The sequence below is a fragment of the Pristiophorus japonicus genome, chromosome 15 (assembly GCF_044704955.1).
Source record: "Pristiophorus japonicus isolate sPriJap1 chromosome 15, sPriJap1.hap1, whole genome shotgun sequence".
NCBI classification, from domain to species: domain Eukaryota; kingdom Metazoa; phylum Chordata; class Chondrichthyes; family Pristiophoridae; genus Pristiophorus; species Pristiophorus japonicus.
The window spans coordinates 85,823,848-85,843,756 of record NC_091991.1 but is presented as its reverse complement, the minus strand read 5'-3'; the positions used below and the strand labels follow the sequence as shown (position 1 = coordinate 85,843,756).

General features: G+C 46.3%; 1 protein-coding gene across 4 annotated transcripts in view; it reads left to right on the top strand.

Annotated features, from left to right (window-relative positions):
* Nucleotides 1-19,909, top strand: part of LOC139280891 (UPF0606 protein KIAA1549) — a 376,973-nt gene that overhangs the window by 168,296 nt on the left and 188,768 nt on the right. For all 4 annotated transcript variants that reach the window (XR_011596786.1, XM_070900682.1, XM_070900681.1 and 1 more), the window contains exons 2-3: nt 10,056-12,449; nt 17,146-17,237. Coding sequence is in view for 3 of the 4 variants with exons in the window: in XM_070900682.1 (XP_070756783.1) it covers nt 10,056-12,449; nt 17,146-17,237 (2,486 nt within the window). In the remaining variant the exon portion in view is untranslated. The remainder of the gene's footprint in view (nt 1-10,055; nt 12,450-17,145; nt 17,238-19,909) is intronic.

The following is a 19,909-nucleotide window of genomic DNA, read 5'->3' as shown; positions in this document are numbered from 1 at the left end:
CCTATCCCCGGCCGAGTGGCCTGAGCATCTTACCTCGACGGCGGGGCCTGCCTGCCCGGCCTCTCGCTGGGGGCAGGCCCCGCCCAAAGAGTAGTCGGCGGCGGTGGCAGCCCGGCATTGGCTGTGTGCAGGCCCCGCCCAAAGTCCTCGGTAGTGGCCTGGCTTCTTCGTCGGTGGCGGGGCCCGCCCGCGCGCATCTCGCTGGGGCGGGCCCTGCCCGAAGAGACATCGGCTGCCCGGCATCGGCTGATTGCGGGCCCCGCCCGAAGTCCTCGGCAGGGCCCGGCATCGTTGTCATCTTCTCTCTTCCCCCCCCCCATCATCTTCTCTTCTCCCCCCACCCCCATCTTCTCTTCTCTCCCATCTTCTCTTCTCTTCTCCCCCCCCTCCCATCTTCTCTTCTCTTCTCCCCCCCCTCCCATCTTCTCTTCTCTTCTCCCCCCCCCCCCCCCATCTTCTCTTCTCTCCCATCTTCTCTTCTCTTCTCCCCCCCCTCCCATCTTCTCTTCTCTTCTCCCCCCCCCCCCATCTTCTCTTCTCCCCCCCCCCCCCCATCTTCTCTTCTCCCCCCCCCCCCATCTTCTCTTCTCCCCCCCCCCCCATCTTCTCTTCTCCCCCCCCCCCCATCTTCTCTTCTCCCCCCCCCCCCCATCATCTTCTCTTCTCCCCCCCCCCCCATCATCTTCTCTTCTCCCCCCCCCCCCCCCATCATCTTCTCTTCTCCCCCCCCCCATCTTCTCTTCTCCCCCCCCCATCTTCTCTTCTCCCCCCCCCCCATCTTCTCTTCTCCCCCCCCCCCCCATCTTCTCTTCTCCCCCCCCCCCCATCTTCTCTTCTCCCCCCCCCCCATCTTCTCTTCTCCCCCCCCCCCATCTTCTCTTCTCCCCCCCCCCCATCTTCTCTTCTCCCCCCCCCCATCTTCTCTTCTCCCCCCCCCCATCTTCTCTTCTCCCCCCCCCCATCTTCTCTTCTCCCCCCCCCCATCTTCTCTTCTCCTCCCCCCCCCCCATCTTCTCTTCTCCCCCCCCCCCATCTTCTCTTCTCCCCCCCCCCCATCTTCTCTTCTCCCCCCCCCCCATCTTCTCTTCTCCCCCCCCCCCATCTTCTCTTCTCCCCCCCCCCCATCTTCTCTTCTCCCCCCCCCCCATCTTCTCTTCTCCCCCCCCCCCATCTTCTCTTCTCCCCCCCCCCCATCTTCTCTTCTCCCCCCCCCCCATCTTCTCTTCTCCCCCCCCCCATCTTCTCTTCTCCTCCCCCTCCCCCCATCTTCTCTTCTCTTCTCCCCCCCATCTTCTCTTCTCTTCTCCTCCCCCCCATCTTCTCTTCTCCTCCCCCCCCCCATCTTCTCTTCTCCTCCCCCCCATCTTCTCTTCTCTTCTCCTCCACCATCTTCTTCTCTTCCCCCCCCAGTCCAGCCCTAGCCCTGGCTCAAGGGCTTGCCGGTCCACTCCCCAGCCCGACCTTGGCCCTGGGTGACTTGCCGGTCCGCTCCCCTAGCCCTGGCCGAAGGGCTTGCCAGTCCACTCCCCCAGCCGACCCTGACCCAGAGTGCCTTGCCAGTCCGCTCCCCCGCCCCTAGCCCTGGCCGAAGGGCTTGCCGGTCCGCTCCCCTGCCCCATCCCAGGCCGAATGGCCTTCCGGTCTGCTCCCCCACCCCTATCGCAGATCAAATGGCCTCCTCCCTCCTGGTCCCCGCACCTAACTACACCCGAAAGGCTTCGCCTCCCCCCCGCCTCTCCCTCCTCCGCTTATCCCTCCACATCACTCCCTCTCTCTTACCTTTCTTGCTGCTGCTGTTGGCATCTGCTGCACTTACCTGCACCGATTTCTTTACTCTCCAGAAGGTTTTTCTGCAGAGGCCACATACGCTGGAGTAACTCTCAGCTGGCCAAACTTGCCTGAATGGCCAGAATTGGCGCAGGTGGCAGGTTATGCCCACTTTGGCTGAAAAAAAAACTTACCTAAAAAAAAAAAATTGCAACTAATTGAATTACGCTGGTGCAAATTGATTGGGGAAACTGTGGTTTTTTAAACTTAGGCCAAAAAAAGCAGCCTGCTCAAAAAAAAACAGCGCAAATCACTGGGAAAATTGAGCCCTTGAGGAGGGATATACTTGCATTGGAGGCAGTTCAGTGAAGGTTCACTAGGTTGATTCTTGAGATGAAGGGATTGATTTGTGAAGAAAGGTTGAGTAGGTTGGGCCTATACTCACTGGAATTTAGAAGAATGAGAGGTGATCTTATTGAAACATATAAGATACTGAGGGGGCTCGACAAGGTGGCTGCAGAGAGGATGTTTCCACTCGTGGGGGAATCTCGAACTGGGGGGCATAGCTTCAGAATAAGGGGTCGCCCATTTAAAACTGAGATGAGGAGGAATTTCTTCTGAGAGTTGTAATTCTGTGTAATTCTCTGCCCCAGGGAACTGTGGAGGTTGGGTCATTGAATATATTTAAGGTGAAGATGGACAGATTTTTGAACGATAAGGGAACAAAGGGTTATGGGGAACGGACAGGGAAGTGGAGCTGAGCCCATGATCAGATCAGCCATGATCTTATTGACTGGCCAAATGGCCTACTCCTGTTCCTATTTCTTATGTTTATTAAGAATGACGACTTGGGTAATCTACATGAGGGTTCTCTGTGCTGTGGAATTCTACCCCAGTTAGCCTGCCGTGTTTGTGTGTGTGTGTGTTCAATTTATCTTTATTTTGTTCTTAAGCAGTGGGTGGCACTGGCAAGGAAGTATTCATTGCCCATCTCTAGTTGTCACAAGGTCATTAGGAGTCAACCATGTAGTGCGGGACTAGGGTCGTGCACGGTTTGCATCTCTGAAGCACAATCGATAACCCGTTGGTTATAGCCCACAAATGACCAAATTTATTAAATTCACAGCGTTTTTCACTCCACCATTGGTAGTCGTGCCTTCAGCTGCCTAGGCTCTGTTAGATCTCTTAATTTCCAATGAAATACGAACTCCGATTGTAGTTTTAATGTAACTTTATTCTGGCAGCAGCAACAAGCTCTTGGCTTTAAGCCAGGCCTTTGACCTTCTGAGACCACATGGCCAAAATGGCTGTACTTATACCTGGTTCAATTTACAGAAAATAACTCGCCTTCTTTGACCTTATTAGCTCATTTGATAGTCTGTTAACCTTTAATTGGCTCGCTACCCAAAGGTCCTAAAATGTCAAGTTGATTGATGACTTAATGCAATGTGGTCTGTTTTTTTCAAAACTGCAGCCGGGCTGCAGAGCTTGAATTCTCTATCAGCCCTTAGCACTGGAATTCTCTCCCTAAACCCCTCCGCCTCTCCTCCTTTAAGACTCTTCTTAAAACCTACCTCTTTGACCAAGCTTTTGGTCACCTCTCCTACTATCTTCGAATGTGACTCGGTGTTAAATTTTGTTTGATAATACTCCTGTGAAGCATCTTGGGATGTTTTACTACGTTAAAGGCGTTATATAAATACAAGTTGTTGTTTCTTAAAAACTTCCCTATAAAGCTCGCTGATGAGCAATCCGCCAAACCTGAAAGAAAATAAATCTAGCCCATTCCCTTAATGGCACAGTGTATCTCAGCAATACAGACCAGCATGTCCCAGGTTCCCTGGTCAGTGCTGTTGGTTGGGGTTCAACAGTTAGCCTTTGGTCACTGTGGTGTATGTAGCACACAAATCACTGACTCCACACGGTCTGGTGTAAGTCTAACTCCTGTGACCTTCGTCCTTTATTGTTCAGCACCAGAGTGCCTCCCAGGTGTGGTGGTCACTCTTATATAGTCCTTGTTACAGGCACTACCAGGGTTTCCCACCGCAGCGCCCTCTGTGGTGTGGCATAGTACTTACATTACATTTAAGGTACTGGGACGATACACACATCATTACATAACATCACCTTTCCCCCCCCCCCCCCCCCCCCCACACCTGGACGCAGGACAACGATACACACATCGTTACATAACATCACACTTGTCCAACGGAAGGCAGGTGGGCATAGACAGTGCGTTAGTATGGTACATATTATCTGGTACATTAGCTGGTTATTGACTGGTAGCGGAACCTTGATTTCTTGTTAGCCGCTATCATTAATTGTACTTCATCAATACAGTGGCCATTCAGCATAAAAAAGGTAATTCTTATTATAAATTCACTATCTCACATTAACATTGCTCATTTTAGACTCGCTCTGCCTAACAGAAGTCCTTTGTGGGGACCACCTCTTTGTAAGGCCCTTTTAAGACTCCCGGGTGCATTTCCTCTTTAAGGCGCCATCTTTGATGCAGGAGGATTCCACGAGGCTTCTCCTTGGGCGCCGCTATCTTTGATGCTCTGCAGCTCCGACATGATGCCGCCGCCATCTTCTTCTCTGCCGCTCCGAATGCCCTCCGCCGTCGCAGCCTCCGCTCCCCTCCGCTGCCACCTGACTTGCCGCCTCTCCTGCGGCCGTTGTGGCCTCTCCAGCGGCCGCACTTGCCGCGTCCCCCCGCGGCTGCCATGGCCGCCGACCAACGCTACCAGCTCCTTCTGAACCGCCGGCCCCTGGATCCCTCAGCACTCCTCCCGCAGCGCCCCGCCGGCTCAACCCCCACCCCCCCCTTGGGCCCCTCTGTGCAGGGCTGCTTGCCTGTGGGGGCTGGGGCTGCAGGGTCTCTGTGTGAGATCCAGACCTGGGACTTGCCTGTGGGGGATGAGGCTGCGGGATCTCTGTGTGAGATCTGGGCCTGGGGCTTGCCTGTGGGAATTAAGGCTGCAGGGTCTCTGTGTGAGGTCCGGGGCTGGGACTTGCCTGTGGGTGGATTGAGGCTGCAGCTCCAGCTCGGTCGGCGCTGCTATCTGGGGACCTGGAGCACGGCAGCACCCCGGGGAGCAGCAGCATGTGGAGGAATGAAGTCTTCCCAGCTCCCACGGACTGTCCCCATCCACCTCCGGCCGAGGAGTGTCGGCCCATCGCTTGCAACGACCCACAAAGGTAAAGCGTGCATCTCGTCCCGGTGGGATACCTGCACCATCGCTCTGCTGAGAACAGGTATTAGTTCCCTGGTGTAGGTACGCAGCTTCGTCGTGACCGGGACCAGCTTGGGTCATGCAGCTGGGTTAATCCACAGTTTATCAAAAGTTCTCCGACTCATCAACGACGGACCCGAGCCCGTGTCCACTTCCATACTCACTGGAACTCCGTTGATTTTTACTTCACTTATCACTGAGGGCGAATCGTCGGTGCACGTATACAGTCCAAGCACCTCATCTTCTTCTACCTGCTCCTCGCTGAACAGTGGATCATCTCCCATCTCCTCAGCCACACGGTGCGTCCGATTTCTTTTACACATACGCTGAAGGTGGCCTTTAACGTGGCAGGTATTGCACGTATACTCCGCAAACCTGCACCGGTGAGCCCCTCCACAGCGCCAGCATGGTGCTGTTTGATTGGCCCCCCTCGGCGGACTCAGAGCTCCAGGATCCCGAGGTCCGTGCTCTCTGCCCCGGGCAGAGCCACGTTCTGCAGTTTTGTCCATGGTGGCCGCTATCCTGTGGACAGTGCCTGCCGGGTTTGAGACTGTGTGGATCATTTGCTTGGTGCTGCAAGTCGAGGTCATATATGCCCAGCTGATGGTGATGGCCTTTGTCAGAGTGACTGTGGGTTCCGTGGCCAGCAGCTTGTGAAGGAGGCCCTTGTGGCCAATTCCCATAACGAAAACGTCCCGCAAAGCCTCGTCAAGGTGTGCCCCAAAATCACATGGCGCCGCGAGTCTCCTGAGGTCCGCAGCATATTTGGTGATATCCTGGCCCTCGGGTCTGCAGTGATGGTAAAATTTGTATCTGGCCGTGAGGATGCTCTCCTTTGGTTTCAACTGGTCACGAATGAGTTCAGTTAGCTCCTCGTATGACTTGTCCCTGGCGCTCCCAGGTGCCAGCAAATCCCTGATGAGACAGTAAACCTCATCTCCACAACTGGAGAGCAATATCGCCTTACGCTTCTCTCTCATTGCGTATGTGTCCTCCGTCAGGTCATTTGCTGTGAAGTAGTACTCGAGCCTTTCCGTAAAGGCCTCCCAATCATTGCCCACGGTAAAATCCTTTAGCGAGCCCAGAGTAGTCATGGTTGCGTGGAGTTCGTCCGCTTCCTCGTTGCCAATGTGGTGTATGTAGCACACAAATCACTGACTCTCACGGTCTGGTGTAAATCTAACTGCTGTGACCTTCGTCCTTTATTGTTCAGCTCCAGAGTGCCTCCCAGGTGTGGTGGTCACCCTTGTATAGTCCTTGTTTCAGGCACTACCAGGGTTTCCCACCGCAGCGCCCTCTGTGGTGTGGCATAGTACTTACATTACGTTTAAGGTACTGGGACGATACACACATCATTACATAACAGTCACCATCCCATTATTTGACATCGAGCCACATAAGGAGATACTAGGAGATACATGGGGGTCAAGTTTCGGCCTGAGTTGCTCCTGTTTTTTTTGGAGCAACTGGTTTAGAATGGAGTATCTTAGAAATTGCAATGCTCGGCATTTAGTTTGCTCCAGTTCTAGTCAGTTAGAACAGTTTCACTTTGGAACAGAATTATTTTTTCAAAAGGGGGCGTGTCCGGCCACTTACGCCTGTTTTGAAAGTTTAGGCAGTGAAAACTTATTCCAAACTAACTTAGAATGGAGTAGTGTAAGTAATGGAGTAAGTGCAGATTTTTGTACGCTCAGAAAAACCTTGCCTACACTTTACAAATCAGGCGTAGGGAACGGGGGGTAAGGGAAGTAATTAAATTCTACAAGCATTCAACAGTCTTACTTATACAAATAAAGAGCCATCCTGAATAAAAAATTATAAACAAAGCAAAGACAAAATATTCAATGTTCCTACCTGTGTGAAGCAGCAGCAGCCTTCGAGCTGCGAAGGAGGCTGAGGCCATTCGGCCACGCGATGGGGGGGCGGCGGCAGTGCTGCTAAAAGCACTTCTTCAGACACAAAAAAATCACCAAAATTAAATCCCAAGCCTTTCCAGGGGTCCACGAGACAAATCAACACTTTTCTTCAAGTCCCTTTAAAAATGGCCGAGTACCAATGTTCCAACACGCACGCGCAAGGCTGCCAGCATGACGTTGTCTCATTTAAATTAGCCCCACCCTCTACTACTTCTCGAATCGGTGCCACTCTCTTGCTCCGTCCCTCGCTGCTCTGTGCGCACTGCGCCAAGCTCCAAAGGACCTGCAGGGAGCCGGAGAATCTGAAGGTATTTTTTGATGCACTTTCGGGCACGAAAAATGGGCGTCCAGGTCGGGGCTGCGCCGTTCAAGGCACGGCCCGAAACTTCACCCCATAAAGAGGTAGATTTTAAGGAGCTTCTTAAAGGAGGAAAGGGTGGCAGAGAAGTTTAGGGAGGGAATTCCAGTGCTTAGAGCCTCGGTAGCTAAAGGCACGGCCTCCAATGGTGGAGTGATTAAAATCCAGGTTCTCAATAGGCCAGAATTGGAGGAGCGCAGGCCAAGGTTGTAGGGCCAGGGAAGGTTACAGTGATAGGGAGGGGCAAGGCCAAGGAGGGGTTTGAAAACAGGCATCAGAATTTTAAATTGAGGCGTTGCTTAACCGGGAATGTAGATCAGCGAGCACAGGGGTGATGAGTGAACGGTTCTTGGTGCGAGTTAGAACACAGGAAGAAGAGTTTTGGATGACCTCTAGTTTATGGAGGATGGAAGGTGGGAGTCCGGCCAGGAGAGCATTGGAATAGTCAAGTCTGGAGGCAACAAAGGCATGGATGAGGGTTTCAGCAGTAGATGAGCTGAGACAAGGCGGAGTCGGGTGGTGTTCCGGAGTTGGAAATAGGTGGTCATAGTGATACCACGGATATTGGTTGGAAGCACATCTTGGGGTCAAATATGACACCAAGGTTGTGAACAGTTTGTTTCAACCTCAATTTCCAGTGAGAGGGATGGCTTTGATAATATAAGCAGTCTTGCATGCTCTGCAATCAAAACATGACCTTTACTCTGATTGCATTTTCCCCATTTTTAGTCTTTGTAGCTGATTGTTTTCAAGATACAATTGGCTTTCGACTGCTTCTCCATCAACCAGACAATATAAAATGTGGCATTGGGTTTTCAGAGCGTAAACACCTATTTTACTGTAGTAATTGCACATTTTGACTTGCTGTTGTCCTGTATTCAACTGTTGATTAGAATATCGTTTTATTTCTGTTTACAGTTATAATTTTTGGGATTGGTCTGTGTCGGAATAAAATGAGTGGAGGACTGTATGTGTGACATACAAAATGCTAATCTCTAAATTAGGCTATCAAGTCTGTGATTGACGTAATTCTGCAGAGACTGAAAGAGTCATGCTTGATGGACTGAGTGATATTTGTTTGTTCTAAGCTTTTTTTTAATCTTGTCACCTCAGTCTTTGAATTGGGAAATTACATAATTCACGTGATATATACTTAACGATAGCATCACTGTAAGCAATTCACCCATATGCTGCATTCAACAATTACCTTATACTTGCCACAGCCATTTCTCAATGATTGCTGTTAATTGCGGCCGTGACTTCAGCTGCCTCGGTCCTAAACTCTGGAATTTCCTCCCTAAACCCCTCTACCCTCTACCCCACTCTCCTCCTTTAGGACATTCCTTTAAAACCTACCTCTTTGGCCAAGCTCTTGGTCACCTGTCCTAATATCTCCTTATGTGGCTCGGTGTTGGATTTTGTTTGATAACACTCCTGTGACATGCCTTGTGACGTTTTACTTCATTGTTCGCGGGGCTCCTCTGGAATGTGCCGGTGTTCGCCGGAGCTCCCTGGGCATGTGCTGATATTTGCACTGGTTCCCTAGGAGGATGCCAGTATTTGAATTGGTTCCGTTGGAGTGTCAGTAATTTACTGTTGCTCCCCCCGGAGTGTGTCAGTAATTGTTCGGGCTCCCCAGTAGCATATCAGTAATTGCTGGGGCTCCTTGGGGGTGTGTCAGTAACCTGCAGAGGCTCCCGCTGGTCATCTGGCCTAAACCAGGCCTCCTCAGTCTCCTAACCGGAAGCCTGAACTCCCGTTGGTCTCCTGGACCTGGAGCCCTGACATTTGTTGGTGCTCGAATAGGGTAACGATGCTAACAACTGACCTTTTCAAAACTCCAGGCCCATGAAATGCAAACTGGTCAAACTAGAGGGTAAAAAATATAAGTGAAAATAGAATTGAGTTGCTTGGGCTTTAAGTGCCAGATTTGTAAGGGATTGAGGTTTGCATGTGCTCCTGGTCAAAGACAGGCCACCACTGTTAAATTGCTCGTCTTCACTCGTCATAAGGCATGTAATCAGGGCCGTCATTGAGCTGTCAGTTTTTTTGATGTGTATCAGCTACTATGATGCTCTTGGTCATTGTTTGCTAGTTGTCTCAGTTAACATGTACGAGTCAGATACCAAGTTGGATCTTGTCTGCAGCTCTGTCCATTCTCTCCTATGTCATTTAAGTGTCAACCTGGGTTTAATAGTAGCAATTTCTCCTTTGTCAGAAGGTTACGGGTTCAAGAACCAGTCCAGACTGGAAATACATAATACAGACTGACACTTTAGTGGAGTACTGGACTGTCTGAGGTGATATCTTTCAAATGAGGCGCAAGATCTTGACTCTGTTCAGATGGATGTAAAAGATTCCATTGCACTATTCAAAGTAGAGCATGGGAGGTTCCCCACTGTTCTGCATTTTTGCAACTGCTATCCTGCAAGGACCTTCCCCGAAACCAGGAATGGTCCTGGTTGGATGGTCAAAATGCACCTTTGTACTCTTTGAAAATGTTCACTTTACTTCAGTTTGTGTTTGTGACTTCAGAACTGCTGTGTTTACAAATGTTTTGTACGCACAGTTATTTAATGTTGGTGAATTCGTACGCCATCCCCACGTAATGAGGAAATGAGTGCTTACATTGAACTATTCAACGTGGTCTTGCCTACGAAATTATTCAGCAATAAATCGAACAAGATAATCCCAAAATTCACAAAATATGTTTTACATGTTGGCATGTTTCATTCACACTGAATGTTTGTTTAATGTTTGTTTTCTGCTCTCTTGCAGATGGACACTTCTCTGACCATGCATTATTGTCGGGCAGGATACACGAGCAAAGTCTGGGACTAAATGACTCAGTGGACTTAATGAAACAGGAGGATGGGGCCTTAATAAGCAGCACCTCTGTGCAATCAGCCCTGCAGTCAAGTTTGAACCTGAAAGAAGGGATCCATCTGAATTCTGAAGAGGCCAGAACACAAATAAGAGACCTCAGTTGGTCAGGGAAGGTTGTGCTGTCTGATTACCCAGAATCTTCAGCCGTTCATAACTACCGAGAAGCTGCCCCTTTATCGGAATCCAGAGCTACAATGGCGACTGAAGTGTACCAAACAACTACATCAATGCATTCAATTACACCAACATCATCAGTGCTTCCATTTGGTCTTCTGAGAAGTAGTACCACCAGGCAATCATTAGAACACCCCATCTCATCGGCTCTTCTCTCCAGCTCCACCTTGGTTTACCCAGTACCCTTTCTAACATTGTCGGACATACCTACTCTGACACCAAGCAAACAACTATCTGAACCTGCAAGTCCACTATTCTCTTTGATTGCAGTCAGTAACCATGGCACATGGCAACCCACCATAAGTACAGTACTGTCAGATTTGGACAGCATGGAGCACAGTGAAACAGCTCTGCTTAGTTACATTGACACCACATCATATAGAACAGAGAGCATTGTTCTTTATACTATGAAAGACCTCACTGGGGAAAATGAGATAGCTTCAGCCTCAAATGAAATTGCATTCCTAAGTAGCACAGAAAAGTTTGAAATCACTGGAGAATCATCTGTTGATCATGTTGCAACTTTGGTCCATAACGCTTTAACACCAGAACTTGTTCCTGAAAGAAGTTCAACATTTGGCTTACCTCGACTGCCAACATCTGATGCTGCTTTATCCAACAGTAGTAATTCAGTAACTGGTGGAGCGATGCTGACTGAGTTTAATGAGCCAGTGCTTTCTACTCATCTGTTTACATCATCCTCTACTCATGGAGCTATACTTTCTCCATCTGGCTTTTTTCACACCGCGTCATTTGGTAATGATTTTGGATCAGGCGATGACCTGGAAGTTACAACACTTAGTGCATCAAAGACTGCTGGGTTTGTTCTGGCATCCAGTTTGGTCATTGATTCATTTGATCCAGAACTGCTAGAATCTGAAGTCTACGACACCCATTTTCTAACAAGGCCAGTTCCAACAGTTTCTTCAAGATTCACAGCTTTGTCTGTGCCATCGTTGACTATCTCATCTTACTGCAGTATTAGTCCTGCAACTACCCATGCTTCAAGTCAATCGTTGTATTCGTCATTTGAGAATAATTTAGATATTAGCACAGTTAGTCCTTCACAGCTGCTGAATGAAACCCCAACATTGGCACCTACAGTTAGTGAGGACTTGCCATTCACTGTAAGTAGCGTGAATCTGAAACCACCTTTACCTCTGAACGAAAATGCAAGTTATCCTCCACCAGTGACTACACACTTGACAGATTTCTTGGCAAGTCAATCCCTTGAACTGACCAGCCGCCTCGAACCACCTTTGGATTTGGTTTCCTCATTGATAAGTGACTTAGCAACAAAATCGAGTAGTGGTCTGGCGACAGAATATTTAAGCTTATTTGAACCACAGCTGGAAACTTTGGCTGTGTTTGAGACGATGACTCTTGAAAAGTTGTTGAGCAGTTTAACACTGGAGTCCACATTTCTAGAACCAGAACCTACAGTATTGAACGTCCTGGCAGTAACTACTGACCATACAAATCTTGCAGTAATTCTTGAGTCTTCCTTAATCAAAACCTATTCTAATAGTACTTCAGATATGACCCCTTTCTTCGAGGCAGTGTCACCTTCAATTGAAGCAATACAGTCCACATTGATGCCATCCATTTTTGAATCAAGTCTCCCAGACATTAGCACTGCAAAAGCTGAATACACTCAAAGTTTGGTGCATACTTTGTCAAGTTTAATGCTAATCAGTTCCAGTTTTCTAGCTTCCACATATGCTATCACCACAGATCCTGTGGTTACTCCAAGCTCAACTGTAGAAATGCCATATTCTTTTTCTTCCACTTCAGCCCCACATACCTTCCCAGATATTTTCCCATCATCGACAGAAAGCATTTGGATTGCTACTTCATTCCTGCTGACTACATCTCCCCCACCAATTGGGAACTCTTCCGATCCCAGCCCAGTGACATTGTTGGCTGCAACAACCACCAAAATCCCAGTCAGCAATCTCTCAGCCACCCCAACCAGTGGTGGTACAACTGCGGCTGCCAGCAATGCAGCTTCAAAATCCACACTCCGCACGACTGCCAGAACAGTGGTTTCTTCAACAGCCCAGAGTTTTGTGTGTGATGTTAACGAACCAGATTCCTACCTCGTGACAGCAGGTAGGCTGTTTCAGTTCAATATTGTATGGTTGGATCCACTGTTAAGTTTTAAATGAATGGGACTTGCCCATCTTGAGTGGTTATTTTGGTCAGATTAAAGCAAATATAATACACAATACAATGTAAGGGTACTCAAATTGTATAAAACTGAATTCAGTATTAAGATAGGACAGTCCCATTCAGATTTATGTCCATGTGATGAACATTTTATGCATCACTGTCATAGATTTATGTCAAACTGCAAAGAAAGCACAGCAGTCATCGATCAGTAAACCAGTGACTGACTTGAAAGATATGTTTACCCAAGTCCTTTTTGGATCGTCGACAGGCGGTTAGATGACACAGTTGGCAATGATTCTGTTCGACTTCAGACTTGCTTTTTAAATCAGCTCTTAAGGCTTACAAATTTTCTGTCCACTTCCTTAAATTGAATAGCTAAAAGGCCGAGCATGAGCTACTTGGCTATTTTGACTGTCTATCTAATATGTAATTGGACTTCGATCACTGCTCTGTAGTTGAAGGCTTGTGCTCACTCTTGCGACTCTCTATCTGCAGGATGATCACATTTTAATCGTGTCAGTGTGATTCTTTTTACATAAGGTAGAATGGTTTTGGATAAGATTCATATACTATACAGTAATGTATTGAGTGAATCATTTTGTTTGTTACATAAATGATGGAATAGAGTCCGGCTTATAAAGGACATTAGATATGCTTCCATATCAAATGGTAGGGAAAACTCATATTGGGTGCAAAATGCAATTATATTTCAGTACTTTTGTAGTTCTGGAATTGGAAATTAAAATCCTGTCTTTGTTTTAAACATTGTCAGTGTCTATTCCACTTAGGAATTTCAGTGTGTTCACACTAGGTCCTCATTTTCTGAAAGTAATATCCAGAAACTTGGATCTATCCGATATCTATCAATGCATCCACTGTTTTAACTTTGGTCCTAAACCTAGCTTTCTCAATTAAATAAAATAGCTAGAGACGATAATAGGTATATGGTTATTAATGTCCATTGTTATTCTTACAAAAGGAATGATATCCCAATTGATATGTAAGGAATGTGGGCTGAACTGGTGTCAAAATAATGACTCTGAAAGTCATACAGTGCAGTTAAAATACCTGCATGATTAAGTGAAGTAAACAGTAAATGTTGAAACTTTGTCAAGCATCAATTTAAATATTTATAAATCTGTGCATCGCACATCACACATTAAATGCATGGTGGGGTGGCACATTAAATCTGTCGTTTGCTGAATAAAAAAAAAATCTATTGGTTTTCTCATTGGTTCAAGTAAGCAATTCATTCGCTGAAATATGGATCAAGAAAGATCTTTCATGAAAAAGAAATAATTTAGAGGCTGCTATTTCATCCAATGTGGTCCCAGCAAATTTTTTTTATCTCTGACCCACTGGGATGTATAGCTGTCTAAGTAATGTTTCAAACACAACCCCATGCAAAGTCATATAATTCCCTCTAAAATCATGAAAGGTAGCCATACATTTGCCTCTGTGCTATTCCACCTATCTGCACTGCCATTTGGTTCCAGATGTCTCGCGCTTAGGAGCGAGGCTACGGACCAAGAGCTGGAAAGTGAGATTAGGTTGGATAGCTCTTTGTCGGCCGGCACGGACCAAATGGCGGCCTCCTGTGCAGTAAATTTCTATGATTCTATGATGAGGCTTACTTTTCCTCCATCCCTGCAGCTTGCTTTCTTCCCCCGGCTATTGTTCCCGTAACTCTGCAGTTGGGTCCATTTGTATATGTGCGATTGAACCCAAATTTGTGTACCTTCTATCCATGAATCTCCATGAGTTAAGAAAAATATTCCCTTTGATTTAGCTTTGCTTCTCTTTTGCTTAAGCTGTGGTCCCTCTCCCTATAGGTATCCGAATTTTTTTTTTGACATTCAAATTACTCGTGCAATCACATTCAACCTCCACCTTCTGATCAGCTGTCCTCACTTAATCACCTTCATTCTACCCATGAGCATCTCCATGTGAAATGATCTAGTAATATCAACTTTAAGTTTCAAACGCACAATTTTAAAAAAAAGACCAACTTGAAAATAATAGGAGTTCAACAGGACGTTTCTTAATGGTCTGTGGTTTTGCTGAAAACCATTCTGGAAAATAAATGGGAAGTACAACACTTAAATTCCTGCCTCAGGTGGTTTCTTGCTGCATCTGCCATTCATGCTGTTTGGTTTGCAAACAGATAGAAAATGAAATTACACTAATAGTTTGTTTCCTGAAAGAACAGACCATGCAGAAACAAAACATCTTCCAGGCAATCTTTATTGAAGTATCTGAGGGCCTGTCGAGTGTGTAGCAGAGCTGGTAGATTGGCATTTTCCACCATGTTGAACCAAGCTGTCTGGGGAGGATTCCAGGTAATTATTCTCTGGAGTTGGACTAGAAGTTTGGAAGAATTAGTCCTTCTTCCTTCTTGGTGGATTGGAGCCTTCTCAGGGATATTCTTAAACGGTAACCTTCCTGTGAAGGGAAACCTCATAGCATTGTCTTCACCTTCTGACACTGCAGCTTCAGGAATGGACGCCATCATAAACATGTAAAGGAGGTGGGGCATCATATTCACCTTTATAGTGCTCCCTCTTCCCAGCAGGCAGGCCGTTCCATCCCTTTAAATCAATGTATATACTGGAAAGGGAGGGTGAATCTTTACAGAGAAGAACTGGGAGTGTTGGATATTTTGGTTGGGTACATTCTTGGCTTCAGCGTAAAGGTCCTTGCATCCAGAATGATCCAAAATGAACCAGAGTGTACCTTTACGTGCTCTATAGCTAGGAAAATGTAGCCAGACTCGGGGGTTGGACATGAACCCTCGTCAATGGAATCTTGCGTACTGGAGTATATCACATCGCCATGTGATCTCGTGTTTAGTGGCTGGGAGAATCAGACTATGGTTAAAATCTTCTCGGGTTCTGTAGGTGGGAGAATATACGTTCTATCAGATTTTGGTTGAGGCTGTAAGCAACTAGATAAATTACCGTAACATTAAACAGGTAAATAAACAGTACTCCTCACAAACAGTGCAGCTGTGTTAATTACAAACTTTACTATTCTCTTCAATTTCCAAACAACTGAAATGTTTCTGTGCTAAATCTCAATATAAAATTGTTTCTTCAAATGTGGTTGCTCATTTCTACCATGCACCCTCTTCCCAGTTCAGTATCTCTGCTGGTTTCTGAGTGACTACTCACTGAAGTCAGCCAAGATATGTCATCTAAAATTCTCTGAAGATATGTTGGCACAAAAGACACAAAAAAATGGTATATCTCATAACTACAATATTTAACGGCTATTCAGATTGTCTGTTCCATAAATTTGTCCATACAATTGCTACTTACAGTCAAGTTCAGACATATCTAGCCTGTCTAGTTTTACTCGACTATTGTCAGATTCAATAGAACAGCACCCAAGGAGAAAATAGTTCTCCAAAAGCAATGTCCCTGTACCAACCTTTTCCATCCTCGACTGCGATGTATGTTCTATATGTTTGAACAATCCACTCGCAGTATCTAACCATAATCATGTGTGTACTGTAGCCAGCAAGGAAGAATCCAATAAGTAATCTGACAATGGCAGAAATTTGTCATTTTTGTCAGAACCAAGAGAGCTCCCAACTCCTCTTTGAAAAGTGTATTGGGTGTCTTAAACATCCACCAGAAACAACCGGGGCAGGTAGATGGCACCTCAGTTTAAAGTCTCACCCAAAAGGAAGCACTTCCAGCAATGCAGCACCTTTCGTGTTGCACTTCAGTGTCGGCCTAGATTATGTGTTCCAGTGGAGTGCTTGAACCCACAACCTTCTAACTCGGACAAGTAGGCCCAAATGGAGGTGCTTCAGATCTTTAATTCGGAGCACTATCTCTGGCTAAAGCATTCAGTATGACAAGGTGGGACAAGTTAACTGGATCATTTAAGAAGCCATAGATGCTCTGGTGGATGGACTTGGTTACTTTCTAGGTGGACAAGCTTGGATGAGTTGGGTGATCTTCGTGATCCATATGCAACATGTGTGAAAGGTGCTTCCTCCAGGTAGAGGGCCTCCGGTTCTGACAGTCTTATGTTCTTGCAGCTAATTGTCGTGATGATCTTATGAGGTGGGGAAGACACATAATGTGATGATGTGGGCAGATTTCAGAGGCAAAAGAGGAGAAAACAGGACACAATGTTCCAAAAAATCAATTCAATGAGGTTACATTTTTAACATTGCTATATCATTGTTGAAAAGGTTTAACTGAAGCACTAGAGTCATATTTGAGAGAAATGGCTAACTTTAAACTGTTAATCAAAATTCTGCTTTTCTTTAGTTCATGTTGATCATTTTAAATAATTTAATCAGTAATTATGTGGGCAATAATTCCCTGCGGAAATAGTGCAAGTGTCAAACATTTATTAATATAACATTGTCAACCTTCTATTTCAAATAATTCATGTATTTGCTTTTATTTGTCTTTTCCTTAATCTCCCTCTCGCCTCCATTCTGTGCAGTTATCGCCATTATCTGTCTATAAGGATTTGTTTTCTAACTTTGCTTGTGGGTTGTTGACTTAAGACAAAGATTATCAGCCTAATCTATTGCTTAGCACATAACATCGAATAGAAATACGGAATGTGCGTAAGCGGAGGGAGGATAACTTAATGCATATGTTTTCTTCTACAGTGCTTTCTAACAAGGTGATGACACCGCAGGATGTGGTCAGATCAATTAAGGATGTACTGAGTCAACATTTCAAGCGGCATGTGGAACTTCAGGTACCCTAAGCATATCTGGTCTTGAGCCTGAAATTTGGATGGGGCTGTTCATGAGTTTGGAGTTCAGGACCATTGTTTGAACTTTGTTAATTAGTTGGTTAAAGTTTACTTCTCATTGCCACAACATAAGAGGACCAATATCATGTTTCAGGATGTTTTGACTATTTCTCTAGAAGAGACCCAGAAAAGCAAGTTTAACATTTTTTTTTAAGTTTCCTTGTGGGTCAGGAGGAACAGGATTGCACTTCCGGGCTCCACAAGCAAACCTTGGGCAGCCCTTGCACCGGGCTCCCCAACCCACCCTCCACCAAACAGGATCACCTCTGGGCAACGATCCCATCACAGTAAGGCTGCCGGAGGCCTTCCCATAGTCCCTGGCGGAGGCGTCCTGCTGTTTGAATTCCTGCTTCTGCCCGCCTCCAGTCAGTGGTTCGGCAAGAGTCGTAGCCTGAATATGAAAATTATGTCTCGGATTTAAAATCTCTTGGCTTGCAAGTTTATTGGTTGCCTCGGATCGCACCACACACTGATCCCGCTCGGAGTTAAAATCACTGCCTACATAGAATTTAACTGCACGGAAGGAGGCATTGTGCCTGTCATGGATCTTCAAAAGAGCTATCCATTTAGTCCCATTACCTTACTTTTTCCTCTTACTTTTGTAACTTACTCTTCATCAAATATTTATCTACACTCATTTCTTAGTGAATCTATTCTGCACATATTCTATGGTCTTGTTAACTTTCCGAAAGTATGTTACCCAAAGCCCGGCGGGAACGGGGTAAGTTTGGGTTGAAAACCTGTTTGCACCCCGCCCGATTTTACACTCCGTTGAAATCGATGGATATTGGAATCAGGAAGAGTGTAAAACAGGCGTTTGGCCTGTTCCCATCAGACAGGGTAAGTTAAAATCGGGGCTCATATTCTCATTATTAAACAATGAATTGTTTAAGTTTAGCACTACAGGTTGTACACCTCCAGTCCGGAACTCTTTTTAGTCCGCAAACATCCCTGGCCCGGCATCAGTCCCAGTGTGGGTGGCGTCCATTGAAAAAAAAAATTATGGCTCCACATGTTAAACGTACGTGTGATGCATTTTAGATGACAAATCTTGAGAGCCTTGCCCTGGCCAGCTGGAGGTTTTACACACTGGCTGGTGCTGTGGTTCGACACACGCTCCTTGCTGCCGAGGCTACCCCACCTTGTCTGATTGCCGGCGGGCGCGCATGCTCTGAAGGTTGCAGCTGCAGTGTCGGGCTGAGCCAACATCCCCCCCCCCCCCCCCCCCCCCCCCCCCCCCCCCGTGGTCTTGAAGTGGGGGGGGAGTGCGTTATGTGTGTGTGTGTCTCGGTGCGAGGAGGCTGCTGCTTCCACCAGTCAGGCTCTGTTCGCGGCTTACACACGGACTGGCGCCGGGAGTAGGATCGTGGGTAAGGATCGGCCTCTCTCCTTTACTTTATCCTTCACTTTATCTCCGGTCTCTAGTTTTTTTTGTGTGTATGTATGTTGTTTTTTGAGGTGTTGGTGTTCATTGAGGTAAGTGGTCTAGCAAGGGAAGGGAAGGGCAGGCAGCTGACTGAGACACCGAAGCTGGGCCTAAGGATTTAAAAAAAGAGTGATTCTGGATGACTCAATGCTGCGCAGTTGGCTTCTGCGCAGCACATGCGCAGAATGTGTCGGGGCGTTGTCACTAACCCTAACCCTGACCTCCCGTGGTTCGGAAAATTCTCTGGTCCCAAAGGTGCCGGATCAGAGCGGTCCAACGGTACCTCTCTTCATTTGTTGTCTGCTCCCCGTTTATAAAACCTAGCATCCCATGTGCTATATATTTTTACGGCATTTATCAGCTTTTATTCCACTTGCAAAGAGTTTTGTATCTGAACCCTCGAGTCTCTTTGATCCTTTACTTTTAATGTTCTACCATTTACTGTCCTCTTACTCAATAAAACAAAAGCAAAATCCTGCGGAGATTGGAATCTGAAATAAAAACAGAAAATGCTGGAAATCTCAGTGGATCAGGCAGCATCTGAGGAGAGAAAAACCGGATTAACGTTTCAGGTTGATGACCCTTTGTCAGAACTGTCCTTTTACTGTTTATCCTGAAATGTAACTAACTGCTCCTATTTCTCTGCATTAAATTGTCATCTGCAATCTTTGCAAAGTCTATTAACCTCTGTCCTCGTGATGTCACTTGCAGTCCTCTTCAGAGTTAACAAAACTCCATATTTTTCTGTTATATAAAAATTCTAATATGCCCCCCTATACCCAAGTTCAGATCATTGATGTATGTTGAGAAGAGCAATTTCCCAGCACTAACCTCTGGGGGATACTATTATTCACATTCCAGTCCAAAACATCCATTAACCACTACTATTTTCTCTTCTTTAACCAGCTTCCTAATCTATGCTACCACATTCGCTTTGTTATCGCATGTCTTAATTATATCAACAATGCCAGTGGCACCTTTCAAAACTCCATTCATGCAACATTTACTGCATTTTTAAAAACCAATGCGTCTGTTATGCACTCATGTGACTTTATTAAATTTGTCAGTCACAAATTGCCTTTTACAAATTTGTGCTGGCTGTCCTTAATTAACCATCTCTGTTTAGGCGAGTATAAATTTTAGCCCATATTATTATGGCTTTGAGAAGCTTACTGATGTAAGGCTAACT